Raw genomic sequence first — 18,509 nt, 5'->3', positions numbered from 1 at the left:
TATGTTTTCAATTCCCTTGTGTATGTAACTATGAATGGAGTTGGTAGGTCATATGGCAGGTCTTAATCATTTGAGGGAATTGCCAGATTGTTCTCCAAAGCAGCTGCAGCATTTTACATTCACAACAGTAACATTTAACATATGAAAAGTAGCGATTAGCCCATTCTCTCCAACACCTGTTATTGTCCAACATTTTGATTATAGCTATTTTAGTGGGCATGAAGGGGTAACTCACTGAGGTATTTCTTTGCAGTTCCCTAATGACTAATTATGCTGAGGTTTTGTGGGTTTTTTTCATTTTTTATTTTTATACAATTTTTAAAGGTTACTTTCCATTTACAGTTATTACAAAATACTGGCTATATTCCCCGTGCTGCACAGTACATCCTTGAGCCTATCCAACACCCAAGAGTCTGTACCTCCCACTTCCCCCACCTCTATGTCTCCTCTCCCCCCACACTGGTAACCACTAGTTTGTTCTCTATATCTGTGAATCTCCTTCTTTTATGTCATATTCACTAGTTTGTCTTATTTTTTAGATTCCACACATAAGTGACATCATACAGTATTTATCTTCCTCTGACTTACTTCACTTAGCATAATGCCCTCCAAGTCTATCCATGTCACTGCAAATGGCAAAATTTCATTCTTTTTTATGGCTGAGTAGTATCCCATTGTATATATATATATATATATATATATATATATATATATATATATATCTCGCATCTTCCTTATCCATTCATCTGTTGATGGACACTTAGGTTTTTTCCATGTCTTGGCAACTATAAATAATTATGCTTGGTTTCTTTTCATATGCTTACTGGCCGTTTATATACCTTCTTTGGAGAAATGTCTACTCAAATCCTTTTTCCATTTTTAATTGGGTTATTTACCTTTTTATTACTAAATTCTAACAGTTCCTTATATATTCGGGACACCAGACCATATTAAATATATAATTTTGCAAATACTTTCTCCTATTCTGTGGGTTGTCTTTTCATTTCCTTTGAAGCACAGAAAGTACTGCATTCTGATGAAGTCCAATTTATCTATTATCTATCTATCTATCTATCTATCTATCTATCTTTTTCTTTGGTTGCTTGTACTTTAGTTGCTGGTACCATGTAGTTGTGTTTACTGTTGCTTTGAAACCAGGAACTGTGAGTCAAATCATATTTCTTAAAATTTTCTTTCTGACCCATGTCCTTCTTCCTTTCCTTCTAGGACTCCAATTACATGTATGTTAGACTGCTTGATATTATCCTAGAAGTCATTGGGACTCTGTCCCCGCCTCCCTCCAATTTTCTTCTCTCAGTTCTTTACATTGAATAATTTCTATGGACCGGTCAAGTTCACAGAAGCTTTCTTATGCCATCTCCAATTCACTGTTAAGTCCATCAGTGAACTTTTAATTTCAGATACTGTTTTCAGTTCTGCAATTTTGTTATCTTAAGTCACTGAGTTTTTAATAGTTGCTTTAATTCATTTTTTGCTAATTCCAAATGTGGGTTATCTCAGGGTCAATGTCTATTGACAGCATTTTTCCCCTTGATATGGTTCAAGTTTCCCTGCTTATTTGCATGTCTAGTAATAGACGATTGTATGCTAAACATTGTGAATATGGTGTAAGGATTCTAGATTATACTGTCTTTCTTGTTGAGTTTGTTCTGCCTGGAGCCTCTCCTTGATCTTAAAAAGGCTTAATTTTAGGCTTTATTAGGGCAGATCCAGAGCAATCCTTACTCTGTAAGAGGACTTAAACTTTGTCTGTAAAGAGCAAGATGGTAAATGTATTATTTGTGGGCCATATAATGTCTATAGCAAGCACTCAACTCTGCTGTTGTAGTCCAAAAGCAGTATGTAAATGAATTAACATGGCTGGCTGCATCCATCCATTATTTATGGTCACTAGAATTTATATTCCACATCATTTTCACATGACACAAAATATTATTCTTCTTTTAATTTCTTTTCAGCCACTAACAAATATAAAAACCATCCTTAGATCACAGGACATATAAAAACAGTCAGTGGGCCAGATTGGCACACAGGCCATAACTTGCCGAACCTGTCCAAAATCACAGCCTTTCAGGAATCTGAGATTAATACCCAATATATTAACTAGGTCTTTCTCCACTCTGGATGGGCTGAAATCCAACATCTCCAGGTATTATGATATTTCTCCCACTTTTAACCCCCTAACATGCACTCTCTACTAGGCCTTAAGGAACATCACCTACACGTGTACAGCCCAACCCTCAGCCAAGCACTCTTGGGGAACTCATACTTCTGTACGTACCCTCTTCTTCAACAACCTGTCTAACAAGTTCCAGCTGCTTCAGCAGCCCAGAACTCCAATCTCTGCACCCTCAGTTCAGTAGAACTTCCTTGCTCTGCTTGAGTTCCACTCCCCATGACATAGTTAGCCAATTACCCTGAAGCACAGAGATGGGCTAAATGCGGGGCTCACCTCATTTGTTCTCTTTCTCTCTACATCCAGTGCCTGAAAACAGCTCTACTTCATATACTTTGTCTGGCTTTATAGCTGCTTATGACTAGAGGAAAAATACAATCCACTTACTCCGTCAGAGGTGAAAGCAGATGTTAACCCCAATAAATATTTGATATATAATTTAATGACTAAACAAACCTTATTTCATAAAGTTTTAAGTATGTGTGACCCTCTGTGATCTCAACCTCTCGGTGCCCACACCTTTCTGTAACCCCTTCCCCTGGAGTGTAGGTAGGACCTGTGATCTGTATTAATCAAAAGAATATGGCAAAGGGACTTCCCTGGTGGCACAGTGGTTAAGAATCCGCCTGCCAATACAGGGGACACGGGTTCAATCCCTGGTCCAGGAAGATCCCACATGCCATGGAGAAACTAAGCCTGTGTGCCACAACTACTGAGCCTGCGCTCTAGAACCTGTGCGCCGCAGCTACTGAGCCCACGTGCTGCAACTACTGAAGCCTGCACGCTTACAGCCCGTGCTCCGCAACAAGAGAAGCCACTGCAATGAGAAGCCCGTGCACCACAACGAAGAGTAGCCCCCGCTCGCCGCAACTAGAGAAAGCCCACACGCAGCGACAAAGACCCAAAGCAGCCAAAAATCAATTAAAAATTAAAAAAAAAATGTGGCAGAGATTATGGATACTACTCCTGTGATTAAGTCATGTTATATAACTCTGGTCTTGCTAACAGACTAGCTCTAGAGGCTCTTTTTGTTGACTCAATGAAGTAAGCTACCATGCTGGGAAAATCCACATGGCAAGGAACTTCAAGCAGCCTGTAGGTGCTGAGTACAGCCTCTAGCTAACAGTCAACAAGAAGATCTATCCTTTAGTCCCACAATCACAAAGAAATGAACTCTGCCAGCAACCTGAGTGAACTTGGAAGCAGATTCTCAAGTCTCGAGGCAAGAATACAGGCCAGTCAATACCTTGACTACAGCCTTGTGAGACACTAAGCTGAGGATCCAGGTAAGCCTGACCCACAGAAACCGTGCGATAATAAACGTGTGCTGTTCTAAGCTGCTACATTTCTGCTGACCTGTCCCACCGTGATAGACAGATAATATAATACACTACTGATAAAATACTTCAAGACAGCCACCAATATTTAGAGCTGGGAAGTACAGGCAGCAGAAGCATAGGAGAGACCATGAAGTGCACTTAAGGGCAAGGAAAGCTACCTCAGATCTATGTCATCAACACACAGTGGAAGGAGCAGGGATGTGGTAAATTACCTTAGATAGAGACACAGTGGCTCTCGGCCTAGTAAGAAAACTTGTCCATCAGAAAAAGGGTGTGGTCAGTCCTACAGGTATAGTCAGGACCAGTGGTAGTGCCTTCCCATGCACCGTAGGAAAGATAGAGTGCCTTGATCCAAAAACCTAAGTTTGTCTGGTCACGATCATTCAGCAGTGTTTTACACAGAAACACCTACCTTAATGCTGACCCAATTCTGCCTAGCAAATGTGAGCTCTGACCCCTAATAATCACTGTCAAGATTCAAAATTTAAATTTCTGTTCTTTTCAAAACCTAAATAAATCAGTTTAGCACCATTTTATTAAGAGAAAAAGAAAAACACTGAATTATTGTTGGGTTTTTTTTACTCCATTAATTTTTTTTTTAGGATAGATATGCAATAGACTTGAGCATTTTAAAGAGCCCACTCTCTTCATTTGATGTTACTAAATTTCTGAATCACACTACTAACTTCCCTCCTTAAAAACTGCATATACTGTAAGCAACCTTTTGATTATAATGCAGCTTTGCAAGCAAAATACCTATAGGAATAATGAAATATCAAAGAAAAAAAAGAGACAGAGAAAGCAAAGGTAGCAAAATAACAATTGGCAAATCCAGGTGAAAGGTTTGTGGGTGTTCGACTCCCAATCTTTCTAATACAGGTTTGAATTTTTAAAATAAAAGCTGAGGAAAGAGAAATAAAATAATTTTCTCAGGAGGCTAATCAGATTTAGGAATCAAAAATGTCCTTGAAGCTAATTAAGAAAACCATGAAGAAGATACCTTTTTCATTCCTGTTTTGGTAAACAGAAAAAGAAAGCAAAGTAAATCTACATGTTTTAAAGTAGTTAACACTTTACAATTGCATAATATTTCTCTCTCAGAATTCAAAAAATAATATAAAAATTCCTACAAAAACAATTTTCTGAATCATCCTTTACAACCTTTTGGTTTTGTACACAACACTAACTTTTTTTAAAAATAAATTTATTTATTTATTTATTTATGGCTGCGTTGGGTCTTCGCTGCTGCGCACGGACTTTTCTCTAGTTGCGGCGAGCGGGGGCTACTCTTCGTTCTGGTGCATGGGCTTCTCATTGCGGTGGCTTCTCTTGTTGTGGAGCACAGGCTCTAGGCACGCAGGCTTCAGTAGTTGTGGCTCGCGGGCTCTAGAGTGCAGGCTCAGTAGTTGTGGCGCACGGGCTTAGCTGCTCCGCGGCATGTGGGATCTTCCTGGACCTGGGCTCGAACCCATATCCCCTGCGTTGGCAGGCGGATTCTCAACCACTGTGCCACCAGGGAAGTCCAACACTAACTTTTAAATCTGCATTGTTTTCTAAACTCTTGTTATTCAACCCATGGTCTGGTGGATCAACAGCACTGCGAACTTGTTAAAAATGCAGAACCTCTGCCCTCAACGCAAACCTATGGAATCAGAATCAAAATCTGCACTTTAACAAGACACACATGTGATTTGTACGTACATTAAATTTTGAAAAGCACTGCTCTAGACATTAAGATTCACTTACTATAAACATTATGAATCTATTCAAATGACAAGCATCAAAGTCAGTTAAAAATTAGAGAAAATACGTCCTCTCGAAAAATTTTTAACAGGTTTTCTCCCCAAGAATTCAGTGTGAACTATGAACTGACCCAAATGTGTGTGATGGAGGTGGGGGAATCTCTTGGAGACTTCAGTGTTGCACAAAATCTAATTAAAATCAATATCTTTGAAAGCAACTGTAAAAGAAAAATTCTAAGCAGTCTGGTTAAAGCACACACATCATCTGACACACTCAATACAAAATCATAAAAGATAAAATACTGATGCATCAACTGACAGAAAGTTGTTACTCAATAAATTTAACCTGTTGATGAGAAACTATTTTCTAGAAACTTAAAGAAAACCTGCTTCCTCAATCTAAAAGCATTGCTTTTCTACCTGCAAATTTAATGCTTACTCAGTTTCATTATAATCAATCAAAAGCCATAAGGCACTACAAGGGGATGTGGGCCTACATCAGTCCGTATAAGCTATCAATTAAATACCTGAGGACGACCTTTGTGGTAAACCAGGTCTTATAACCCTAAATAAAGGGAACTTAGTATAGGGAGAAAGAAATCTGGGCAATAATTTTCCTCCAACACAAGCCAGGGTCAGAAAGAGTAAGAGCAGCTGACAGAAACACGCTGGTAGTTGGAGCAAATTTAAAACGTCCTCTAACATTCTGCTTTCTATTTAATTTCTCTAATAAACTTTCCATTGGGGAAGACAATGTATGACCTACTAAGGATCCCAAAGAGCAATTCATTTTAAAATATCAAGAACAAACCCATTACCTGTCAACACAAAAACTGTATTTTTGTGAAAAATAACTATATTTTCCAGGACGACAACAACAACAACAATTTAGGGAGAAGACTGGCACTGCTGTACAGTTTTGCAAATACCTTTATAACGTCTGGCTTAATGGGAAGTAGATACAGTTATCTTATTTGCTTCCACATTCAATACTGTGCAGTTGTTTTGGTTAAAGTATGTAATTATACAGGTTTATAAAAATATGTAGCTGGAAAAAGTAGTATTTTAATAGTCTTTTCAGATTTATGGATATTCTTTTTTGATACTACATTAATTCAATAAGTATAGTTTATTATAACATTAATGTGGAATCTGAAAACACATCAATAAACATTTTGACCTCTGTTACATTAAAATTCCTGATGTTAGCCGTGCACTTTGAACAGATCTTTCACACATGCATAATAATTTCTCAACATAATGCATTGATCATTTGGAAAGTATCTGTTTACTGAGTTAAAGTAGGCCATCTCCAAACGTTTTCACATGTCACTACATAAAATTTCTTAAAAATCAATTTGTTAAAATGACCACCAATCTCATCAGAAAATTCTTTGAGAATAATAAAGCTGTCAAGCTCATGGTGACAGATACATGTTTTCCAAAATTCTAATTTTCACTTAAAAGTGCAAATCTTATCATTGGAAACAAATACTGTCAGTTGTTTTCTCTGCAATGAGAGGTCACTTTGTTTGTTTTCAAGAAACTATCTAACAAATACCCAAATGTGAATAAACCACAGTTTGTCAGTCACTCTTTCAAATAAAAAATGGTGTTTCATGAGAAAAGTGGCTCATTTAGCTCTCAAAGTAAACAAGGGCACAATGCTTTTCCTTAAGACAACCATCGTATTTGGCACACAGAAGTGCTTTATGTGTATTCCCATTTCACCACATGAGATTAAAAAGACATGTACTTAAGAGTCAAGATTAATAATAATTAATAATTTGTACCGCTTCACCCAGAACAGTCCTAAGTGTGTGGTGGTGAAGAATACAACGACCACTAGCACATTTTGGTACAGGGCCTTGCTCTGTGCTAAGGTGCCAAAAGTTTTGCCCACCATCGCTTTTGCAGATCAGTACAAATTTAAACACAGTGGAAAGGGCAAATAGCATCTTAATATTATTATGGAAATAGGAATCCCCATGGATCTGGGTCCATCAAGCACTCTGAGAACCATAACACTATACCAATCATAAGAATTCTAAGCCTTTCCTATCACTATTACAATCCATCAACTAATTCAACCAATAATTACAGAGGGCCTAGCAGGCAATGCCAACTAGGTACCCTAAACTTTGTTTGAGTATCTTTTGTATCATTCACTCATATATCCCAGGCTCCTAGAACAGTGCCTGGCTGGCACACAGAAGGCTCTCAGTATTTGTTGAATGAATAAATAAGTGGGTAGCTATGATATATTTTAACCTAGATTTCAAAGTCTTTTAGAGTGCATTCCACACACACACACACCCCACACACACACACACGCACACAATCTAAGTACTGGAAATGCTTTTCGACATAATGGGAAAGACCTGTTAGGCAATATGGAACCTCTACACTTATTATGCTTGGAGTAGTTTTACCTTCCTACCATTCTAAATTTAAATTATTATACATACAGGCAGTCCTTGCTCTTCATGGTCACTGAGACTCATGCATATTAGAACCATGTCCTCACTCTGTATGGTTCCGTGGTAACTAACATCTGTGGTAGCATGGTGCTGTGCAAAGTATATTAGTGCAAATAACAGGGAAATAAATGCAGATGCCCCACAAATTCAATTTCAGTAAAACGGAAAGGAAAGTAACTTAGGAAGACTGGGTGAGCCTTTGGGCAGTGACTTTGAATAAGCGACCCTAATGGGAAAGCAAATCAGACACCTAAATGACTTTTCAAACTCTTAGCATGTCTCCCTCCCACTATATGTCACCATTTGAGAATCACTGCCTAGTGATCAACTAATAGAGGGGGTTCAATCCTTCAGCAGTACTTGCTTGTGGGGTGGAGGATGGAGAATCAGGGTGTTCAGTGAGAAAGAGGGATGAGATTTTTATAAAATAATGAGACAAAATTAGGTTACAGTAAATCTAGCCTGGACTCAAAAACTACAGGAATTAATATTTCTCAAAACAGACTTAAATCAAGTCTTTGTATTTCTGTCTCCTAACGCTTCTTTTCATTCCATCAAAATAGCCTTAGAGTTACTCAGTGTTAGGTTGCCTCCTTCCCCATTCCCATGCCCACATGCACTCAGGATTTTGTTCTTCCTATTTGAGATTTTTTTTTTTAATGAATATAAATATTCCAAAATATTATAAATTTTAAACATAGTGTATCCAGCGCCAACAAAGAATAGGCACTTATACGTTAAATGTTTAAATGGTTCTGGCAAGAGTTAAGAAGAAATTGAAAGGCATTTTATAAACACTAATGGCAGCTTAGCAAATAAAAAGTATCATGGGAAAAGCAATAAACAACTTAACTTAAAAAAAAAAATTCTACTCTAAGTCTACTTACTAAGTAGTACCACAAGTGGGACAAATGGGAAACGCTATTTAAACTATACCTTAAAATGTACTGTGATGTTCCAAGGAAGAGCTGAACTTGATGCAAGAAGATCAAAGAGCAAACCAATTGGATAATGCCTAAAAATGAAAGAGTATATTTTGAGATAAAATAAATATTTAAACTACAACTCCAAAATAAATTTCCAGCCATGTTTCAACATCAAATATCAGGGGACTTTAACCACAAATCACAGAAAGGTAATGTTTTACACAGTTACTTGCCTGGGCTAATATGGCATAGTTTCTAGGCATCAGGTGGTTTTTTTGTTTTTTGTTTTTTTCTAACCGTACCGTTCCCCAGGGAATCCTCAATATACATAATGAAATTGTACTAAGGCACCTTTTATCAGCCATGAGCACTGTTATGTCACAGTACTGCCACATCTAATTATCATCCAAGCATTCATACTGGGCAACCAGTTTTTTCTTTAAGAACAACTTAAAATTTTAGAAAATGTTAAGAACTGAGAAGAGCACCTAAAACAGCATGCAATCACCTATTTTGTACTTATTACTATTAACATTACAGTATATAAATTTCCAGTCTTTTCTTTATGCATACATATCTAAATATAGATTAGGCTTATCCTTTACAGACTGCTATAACCTGCTTTTTTCATATAACAATATGTGAACGTTTTCCAAAGTCACTGAATATTCTTCTGCAACCTAATTCTAAAGTTTTTTTTTTTTTAATAATAAATTTGGGACTTCCTAAATGAGAGAACATTTCCTAATATAACCATTACTCACAGTGAAGCAAATTATTTAGTAACAAACAAGTTAATAATACAAACCTTGCAGATTTCAGTGGACAAACCTTATTTTTTACAACCTTTTAAAGAATCTAAAGTAGCTTAATCAGCGAATCAGAATAAATAATCCTCCCAACAAAGACAAAAAGAAGACTGCCTGGTTTTACGTGCAGTCCTGTTCTTTCCTATATAATATATTAGTGAATTACTCCTAGATTTAAGAGTGGAAAACTTTGAAAATACATCTAATTTCCTTCCAAATGAGTGACCCAAATACATTACCTGATCAAGATTCAAATATTAGCTAATACTATTTATGTTTGCTTACATCTACATAATATAATTGTGGAAAAATCATCAGTCATTAGAGGACATATATTTATTTAGAATGAATTTAAGATGAATGCCCTGCTAGCAAAATAAAACAAGTGAGTAGTTTTAGTCATATATGTGTTGTATCTCTTAATAAAACCCTCATACTTCTCTCTAATCGAAAGTCGGTATCTAACACAAATCCTTCATAACTAGGAATGAATATGAAGTAAATCTTGAATTAACTAAATTACAGAATGCTTCCTTTAGGAAATTCTCTAATCAGGAAAAACTCCAGTCTCAGTTAAAAACTGAAATAAAAATATTAATTACAGAAAACAAAAATATTGCACTATAAACAAGTTATAGATTCTATCCAATTCTGATCCTTCTCTCTGACCTCTTAAAATTGCACAGGCTCTACATAATGCCCTGCACTTTTACAAATTAGACCTTTTTCAGTCCTCGTGTCCCTCTGAGTTACGTGCAACTAGGTTAAGAATGAATATGGGTACTTAAAGTAATAGAGCATACTGCTTTCCAAACTCTATGCAGCACTGCAGATATAATTATAGAATCCCTTTAGCAAATTATGCAGTTGACCTATTGGATAGATTCACCAGTAACCCCATAAAATGACTAGCAATTCAGTGTTGTACACGTTCTCCACCATTCACAAATGGAACTATATACAAATTCTAAAGTTAAATCAAATATTATCTTCAAGTAATCTATACAGTCACATAAAATCAAGTACAACCTTAAAAATAAATAATAAGGGCTTCCCTGGTGGCGCAGTGGTTGAGAATCTGCCTGCCAATGCGGGGGACACGGGTTCGAGCCCTGGTCTGGGAAGATCCCACATGCCGCGGAGCAACTGGGCCCGTGAGCCACAACTACTGAGCCTGAGCGTCTGGAGCCTCTGCTCCGCAACAAGAGAGGCCGCGATAGTGACAGGCCCGCGCACCGCGATGAAGAGGGGCCCCCACTCGCCGCAACTGGAGAAAGCCCTCGCGCAGAAACGAAGACCCAGCACAGCCAAAAATAAACATAATAAATGAATAATAAATAAAAATTTTTAAAAATAAATAAATAAATAAATAAATAAATAATAAGTATTTGAGTTAGAATACAATTTAAACATAAAAAGACTCATGATAATCAGTTATTTTTTTACACTCAATATTAAAAAGAAAAGACCTGCAAGTGCACAGAATCTTGAACAAAGTAGCTAATAGCTGCTGAATGCATAAATCAAAGATCCACAGAATAGTTAACCCTTGGTATACCATGAAGATCCAATGGGCCCAATTTTAGGTTCTGAACTTCTTTTCTGAGCAGCTCTATTTTAAGATTAATACTTTATAACTTTTATTCTTTTTTTTAAAGATTTTTTTGATATGGACCATTTTAAAAGTCTTTATTGAATTTGTTACAATATTGCTTCTGTTTTATGTTTTTGGTTTTTTGGCCAAAAAAGGCATGTGGGCTCTTAGCTCCCCGACCAGGGATTAAACCCGCACCCCCTGCACTGGAAGGTGAAGTCTTATCCACTGGACCGCCAGGGAAGTCCCCCCTTTTATTCTTTCTTAAAAGTCTTCCAAAAATCACAGAGAAAACTCACTTAAGAATAAAGAAGAAAACAACTCTGTCTAGTAACTGCCATATGAACTCACCGGACCCTTTTACAAATCTAAGATATATTGTGGTATCTTAGCGATCTTATTTTTTTCCTCTATCTTGAAACGTTTTGCTACTTCATCATTCTAGGGATTATTTCATCATTACTTATCAATTATTCCTAACTAAAAAAAAGATTAAAATAATAAGAATTTGGAAGAATAATGTTATGCCTAGAAGAAAGATATAATAATGCATCCTTCTTCCATTTTCTTACTTTGTCACCTAAAACATTATATCATATTTCAAAAAGCATAAAATAAGGATGCAGACCCCATCTTTGGAGTCTGCTTTTATCTCTCGTTAATATAGCTGAAAATTCAAAGTGTCTTATTTTCCACCTATATTGACAGAGGAAGACGTTACATAATTAGATAAATCAAAAGATTTTTGCAAAGAGACAGATAGCAGTACTTTAGACTTTAATGACATTGGTAAAACTGATCATATAAGTGAAATCTCAGAGTATGAGTCTTTAGATGATGATATCCTAGGTACATTTTATAAAACTCAAGAACTAATGCATAAACAATGTATTTCTAAGGACATATGGCATTCTTATCCACTTAGTCATTCAAAAGAAAGGATTTCTTCATACAGTATTTCATGACTAGAACCTAGACCATTCCATTTTGCTCAAAGGATGTGTATCAGTATTCTTATCTTTAATGCCATTTGTACACTGCAATTTACTTGACAGTAAGTGGGCAAATATTAAAGCCAGATTTGTAAACAAAGATGACTGGAAGGAATTAGATGATGCAGAAATTAAAAACAACTGGACTGCTCATTCAGGATGTTTACTCATGTAATAAAGAAATTATTTTACAACAAAATCACGATCTAGGGCTTTTTAAATTTTGTAAAGCATTGCCGTTAAACTCAAGAAGAGCCAGAAGTAATGACAAGTTGGAACCTCATAGAGGTCTATTTGAATGTTTGACAACTAATGAGCAGTAACTTGCATTGAGGACATTGCCCACTTCTGGTATATATATACCTTTGAAACCAGGAAAACATGGAGTGAAAATTTGAATTTCTATATTTAAATGCTTATTAAAATTTCTATAATAAAGTTGTTATATGCCATTCCTTTATACTTCTCTAAGTTATTTATAAAGTGACTTAAATATATATATATATATATATATATATATATATATATATATATATACACACACACGCATATATATATTTTAAAGTTCATTGGTCTCAAATAGTAAATGATGATGACTTTCTCCTGATATACTAAGGGTTAGGATGGAAATTTAAGTATGATAATTTCTAAAACTTATATTTAAGATTTAAAAATATAAAAAATATTATCATAAGAGCATTCTAAGTAATACAATAACTAACAATTATCCTGTAACAATCTTTAGAAATAAAACTAAGCCAGAAAAATTTAGGAGTAAAACAACTATTTACTTCTATCTATTGTCAAAGTATATAGACCATACGTGGATCATCAATGCAGATGTTTATGTCAGAACGATTTTGATGCAAGTATTATACTAACTCCAAACAAATACACCACCTGAATTAACTGGTTCCAAGATTGCTTATTTTTGATGAATCTATTAATATGCAAGAAAATCTAAAAAACAGAACTGGCAAAAATTAAAAGTACTGACTTTCTCTTACACTATAATCTGATTTATGTCAAAGATTTCAAAAGTACTAATTTGCACAATTCCTCTAAACAGATATTCCATGTAGTTTTGTTAGGAGGCTCCTAACCCATAACACAGAAACCATGTAAGCCATAACTGTGAGGTCAAATCGTAATGTAGCCATTTGGCTGTTACATTGCTACTCCTGCCAATGTACCCTAAATTTAAAACAAAAGGAAGTGGTGAGGATTTGAACCTGTAATACCCCAGAAGAGGACCAAACTGGTAAAGGTTCAATCTACCACGCTATAAAAATTAACTGCACCAGAATATTTAGCGTTGTGTCTGCTTTCACATTTTATTCATTTTCTTTCCCTTCCTTAAATTGCTCTAGCCTTTTCTAAATTCAATTCTCTAAATGAATTAACGTTTTCTTTTTTTTTTTTGCATAAGTTGATTCTTCTTTACCCTTGCATTACTGCTAAAATACATATACATACTGGCACATGGTATGGCAGTAACAGATACGCTTTGAGGTCAGCCAAGGGTGCTCATTCTAGTCTAAACATCTGCAGTTAGATAGCAAACCAGTATCTTAATATCAGTGTTGAAAGGAATCTTCCCTACATACTAGAGAACTATTGTCCCACTCCATTTCACTGAAATAAATGCATCCTATTCGTAAGTTTGCTACGTTAGTGATTCACTGAAAACACGATTACATTCTAATGAATAAGGGTTTAACTCAAACATAAACCAAAGTAATTTAATGATTATAATCTATTTTGCGTTACTGTCTATAGTACAAACACAGACAATTACAGGCCAGTGCTGTGCTTCTCAGCTTTCTAAGCCTATTTTTATGGATGAAAAAGTATAGAAATAACCAACTAAAGGGATACTACATGTATAAAATGCTAAGTAAACCACATTTCAAAAAATCTAGTTTACAAAAAAAAAAAAATCTAGTTTACAGAATAATTTATAAAATTCTAAAAATGCACAACCTTAGAAAAATGACTGGACATAAGAGAAGAGCCTGCACAATATTTACAATTAAGATGTTAAAATTACTTTGTTAAAATTTACTTTTGAAATCACATAGGTACAGTATTATATTCTGGGTCACTCTATTATGCCTACATTTAAGATCAACATCAGTATTTGCTGCCTTTTTTTTTTTAATTCAAAAGGTAGTTTCAACAATCTATTTTCAACAATCAGTCCTAAAAATAAGTCAATTTACACAAAATAATAATATTCTTGTACAGACACTTGTTTTACAGTTGACAAAGAACCTTTTTCTAAATTTTGTACCTGGAGGCCTAAGATCTAACTAGCATTAGGGTATACTAACAAAGTATTCTTTAGAAGAGCCAAGAACTTTTCTCTTAAGACAAGCCTAATATAAAAGTAACAAATACAAATTTTGAACACTTGAGTTACGGTAACAAGAAACTTTATCCCTTAAAATGCAATGTTAGAGCACCCTCTGCTGACTAATCAGCTCAAATCACTCTTTAAAAAGAGATCCTTAATTTGAGTTAAGATCAGCACTTTCCATTTCCCATATAATTTTTAAAAGCACTAATCAGATAAGGCCTCCTTGGCATCTCTCTACAAATCAACAACATATTAAGTATTCATTATGTGCATACCACTGTTCTTAAATACTTTTCTATTCTAATATGGACAAATTAACATAAGTCATTAGAACATACAGAATCAGAGAAAACAACAACTAAGAAACAGAATATCAGCATGTATGGTAGAAAGAGCCCTCAAAATATGGTCCTACTTGCTCATTTGAGTAAGTTATTTATTTGAGCCTCAGTTTTCTCAATAAAAAGAAGAGACTTATTTAGATTCATTTTTTCATTCAACAAACATTTACTTAGCACCTCTTACGAGCTACTGCTTAAGGTACAGAGCACCTGCTCAACCATCTCACATAGATGATTAAATATTTGTAATAATAATTAATATGAATAGGAGAAAGGGTTACAGAGAGAGAAGGAATATCAATTTATGCTTTCTTCCTTCTTTTATGAATTGTCTAAACTGGTGTTTGATTTCCTTTCTCACTTGAATTTACTTAAAACTCCAAAGAATCAAGTATAAGGCAGACATTATCATCCTCAAAAGTCCAAGTCCTACAAAGCTTCAGTGGTAGCTGCTTCCCTACAACGATTATCCTATCCTATGAAGCCCACTGCTTAAATGCCAGGTAGATACTGACAGCCTATTTCCAGGAGGATAACTCTTATCACACAAGAGAAAATTGCTATTGTTGGGAGCAAAGAGAGCAAAGATCAGAACTTAGCCCAGAGGTCCTAAATTTTATTCATGCCTCGGTAAGTTAGTCATTCCTCAAATATATGGAATACCTAACAACACTAAAGGAAAAGTTGTATCAAAAGCCATTAAATACAATGAGTGTACAGCAAGACACAGTTATGAAAGTGGTATCATGCATAAAAAGCTAACACCCCAAAAACTAAAATGAATATATGTGAACACAGTTGCTTTCACATAAGCTCTCTAAAAGGAAAAATAATTTCACTCTTTAATAAAAGACTTTCAGAAGGGATGAATAATGACAAAGTAGGAAAATGTATCTTGAAGCCAAAATCATCACTCTGTCGTAACAGGGAGGAATGGGTCCAAATGTTGTTTACTGATATCATATATAGAATACAAACCTATAGAAGACAAATCATAGCAAATACAAAAATAATCACCACACGAGATAAATTAAAACGGCAGCTGAAAGATGACGACTTAATAATCATTTACTATAAAAGCTAAATTGAGGTTTCCCATCTTTTCCAGAGTTTCTTAAATGGGGGTGGCTTTGCACCCCCTGCCCCAGGACATTTAGCAACATTTTTACTATCACAACTGAAGGGCATGCAACTGGCAATAGTGGGTAGAGACCAGGGCTGCTGCTAAAAACACTACAACATACAGAGTAGCCCTCCCACAGCAAAGAATTATCTGGGTCCAAAATGTCAGTAGGGCCCTTGTTGAGAACCCATGCTTTACAATGATAAAACTGAAAAGCCCACTGTCAGTCGCATGAGTTCTTAAGGGAATCTATAACTAATACACATAAAGCAATACAATTTCAACATCCATCTATAATACAGATAGAACTGTCAAGAGCAGAGATATCCTATTGCTACTCACCCACAATCTTTCCCCCTCCTTCCTCTCCCTCTACTCTCCTGATCCTTGCTCCTCTTATACTTCTTTTAAGCCACCTTCCCATTCCAAAACCTCCAATTCTTCTGAGAAATGAAAAGAAACAGAAAACATTGACTCATCTATGCTGCCAGAGGTCTAGAACTATTCAAGAGTCATAATGAGTCTGATAATGTGATTATGAAGCTCAGTATTCTGTTTTGACTAAAAAATGAATGTTATACAAAAAAAAAAGAAAAGAAAAAAAAAGGTTAGTGATGTGACCCATAACTCAATACAAGATATCACCTTGCATGTTTCTAAATCATTAAGAGAAATCTACCCACTCTTGGAAATTCATCAGCACAAGGTGAGTTCTAAAAGTTCACTCCTTGTTTCTAAGTAATCCTTGGATTCAAGTCAGCTGCACTTATTACACACCTACTAGCTTCCTTTTATTTGCTTTAAGTCTCTTTTAAAACTCTTCATTTTTTATTATTCCCAGATTCAAAGAGCAAGTCCATTATTAAACTATTTATATTTTTCATATTTCACTTAAAGCTTGACTCAGCCTGTATCTTTCTCATTCAACTACATCTATATGGCAGCATTTCAACACCTATATCTCAGCATATCTTGAGTCACTTTTTAACATTCTTCTCCCTGTAATTTCTTCAATTTCATTAAATATTTTTGGAAGCACAATGACCAAAGCTCCCAGTAACAGAGGAAGTACAAAATTACATCATCTATACATGGATAAGCCCAGATTTATGTGTCTGAAAAAGGATATTTATTTTAAATGTTTCTGAAAAAATGGTATTCCAATATACTACCAAAATTATTTTTCACACAAAAAGGAAATCAATATAATTTAAATACTAAACCAAGGCTAAACAACATGTGCTTATAGCACAGTGGTCAACTATATGTGACAATCAGTTTGAAAGATGCCCCTTTAGGTAATCACGCGTATATAAAGTTCTGTTCATAAAGATTTTAGAGATAGAAACAAAACTGAATAGTGTCACAGAGTGACTTATTCATAAGGGAGTTTTAAATATACGTTTAAAAAAAAATTTAAAAAACCAAAAACTCCATAACCAAATTTACTATTATTATGCCATACAAAAAAATCTACTGATGAAAATATACAAATCTGTCCAGTCTCCCATGCATCCAAATAGAAGACAGAAATATTGCCAATAAAATATTCCAGCATTGGTTTAAAATTCACTGTATTATAGAGCTAGACTAGTGATTTCTTGTATAGAACTTTTAGAAAACTGCTTCAAGGCACTATACCTTCTTAAAGCTAGTATATACTCAACGCTTAACAATGCAGAAAAATTCACTCACCATTTCAGTGGTGTGCCTTCATATTCAAACCATATCTCACTAATGTCTTCTTGTCTCATAACCTTCTGAAAGTGCTTTTTCACTTTGTCAGTTACCAACGTCAAATAACTTACTCTTGGCAAAAGCAACTGAAATGAAAATTTGTAAACCATATTTATTTACTATTTTTTCAAAAAGAAATATACTAAATAGGTTTTTAAATATATTTTGAATATTCTGAAAAACAACCATTTTCTTTGCATTATTTTGCATATTCCACACAAAGTCAACTGCTTTTTATAGAAAATCAAAGGCTAAAGGCTACGATGTTTCAAAATTTCTTATGAGGTCATTACTTATGTACAGCTTATAAGATAAATGCCTAGAATAATAAATAACACAAGTCTATGTGCAATCTTTCTGTAATACTTTTTTCCAAATAAAAATACAATGCAATCATATGTCATACTATTTAGGATACTTATTAGTTCTACCAAATTTAACTTAAAAATTAATATGATTCACCTGAGTTAATTCAACTTCTGAGAAGATAATCAACTCAGTCTAATGTACACCTTGACTTATCAATCAGGACTTCTCAATTGGTCCATCACATTTTGATAAGCTACTGTGTACTGGCTTAGTTGCAGTGAAGAACACCAAGACAAGGACATGATCTATCCTTTTCTATGAGGCTAAAATAAAGTGGAGGCTAAAAACAAAACAAAACAAAAAAAACTCATAAAAAGTACTTACAAAAATACTTCATGGCAGCAATAGAAAGACCTTTGAAGGTCAAATGGAAATTTTCATTTGATAAACAGTGAAGCCCACTATGATACCATTAATGGCATGATGAAAACAGTACTTGAGGAATATTCTAGCCATTGTACATAAAAATTGCAATAAGGTAAGATTCTAGATAGGAAATC

At 35.0% G+C, this 18,509-nt stretch overlaps 1 protein-coding gene across 5 annotated transcripts in view; it reads right to left on the bottom strand.

Moving 5' to 3' along the window:
* Positions 1 to 18,509, bottom strand: part of ATG5 (autophagy related 5) — a 119,417-nt gene that overhangs the window by 85,456 nt on the left and 15,452 nt on the right. For 4 of the 5 annotated variants that reach the window (XM_057528093.1, XM_007190642.2, XM_007190641.3 and 1 more), the window contains exons 3-4: positions 17,599 to 17,726; positions 8,696 to 8,774 (exon numbers count right to left, since the gene is read on the bottom strand). In XM_057528093.1, the coding sequence (XP_057384076.1) occupies positions 8,696 to 8,774; positions 17,599 to 17,726 (207 nt within the window). The remainder of the gene's footprint in view (positions 1 to 8,695; positions 8,775 to 17,598; positions 17,727 to 18,509) is intronic. The other variant, XM_028168727.2, reaches the window with a different exon arrangement.

The sequence above is a fragment of the Balaenoptera acutorostrata genome, chromosome 14 (assembly GCF_949987535.1).
Source record: "Balaenoptera acutorostrata chromosome 14, mBalAcu1.1, whole genome shotgun sequence".
Taxonomy (NCBI): Eukaryota; Metazoa; Chordata; class Mammalia; order Artiodactyla; family Balaenopteridae; genus Balaenoptera; species Balaenoptera acutorostrata.
Note: the sequence above shows the minus strand (reverse complement) of the source record. Positions and strands in the feature narration are given on the sequence as shown.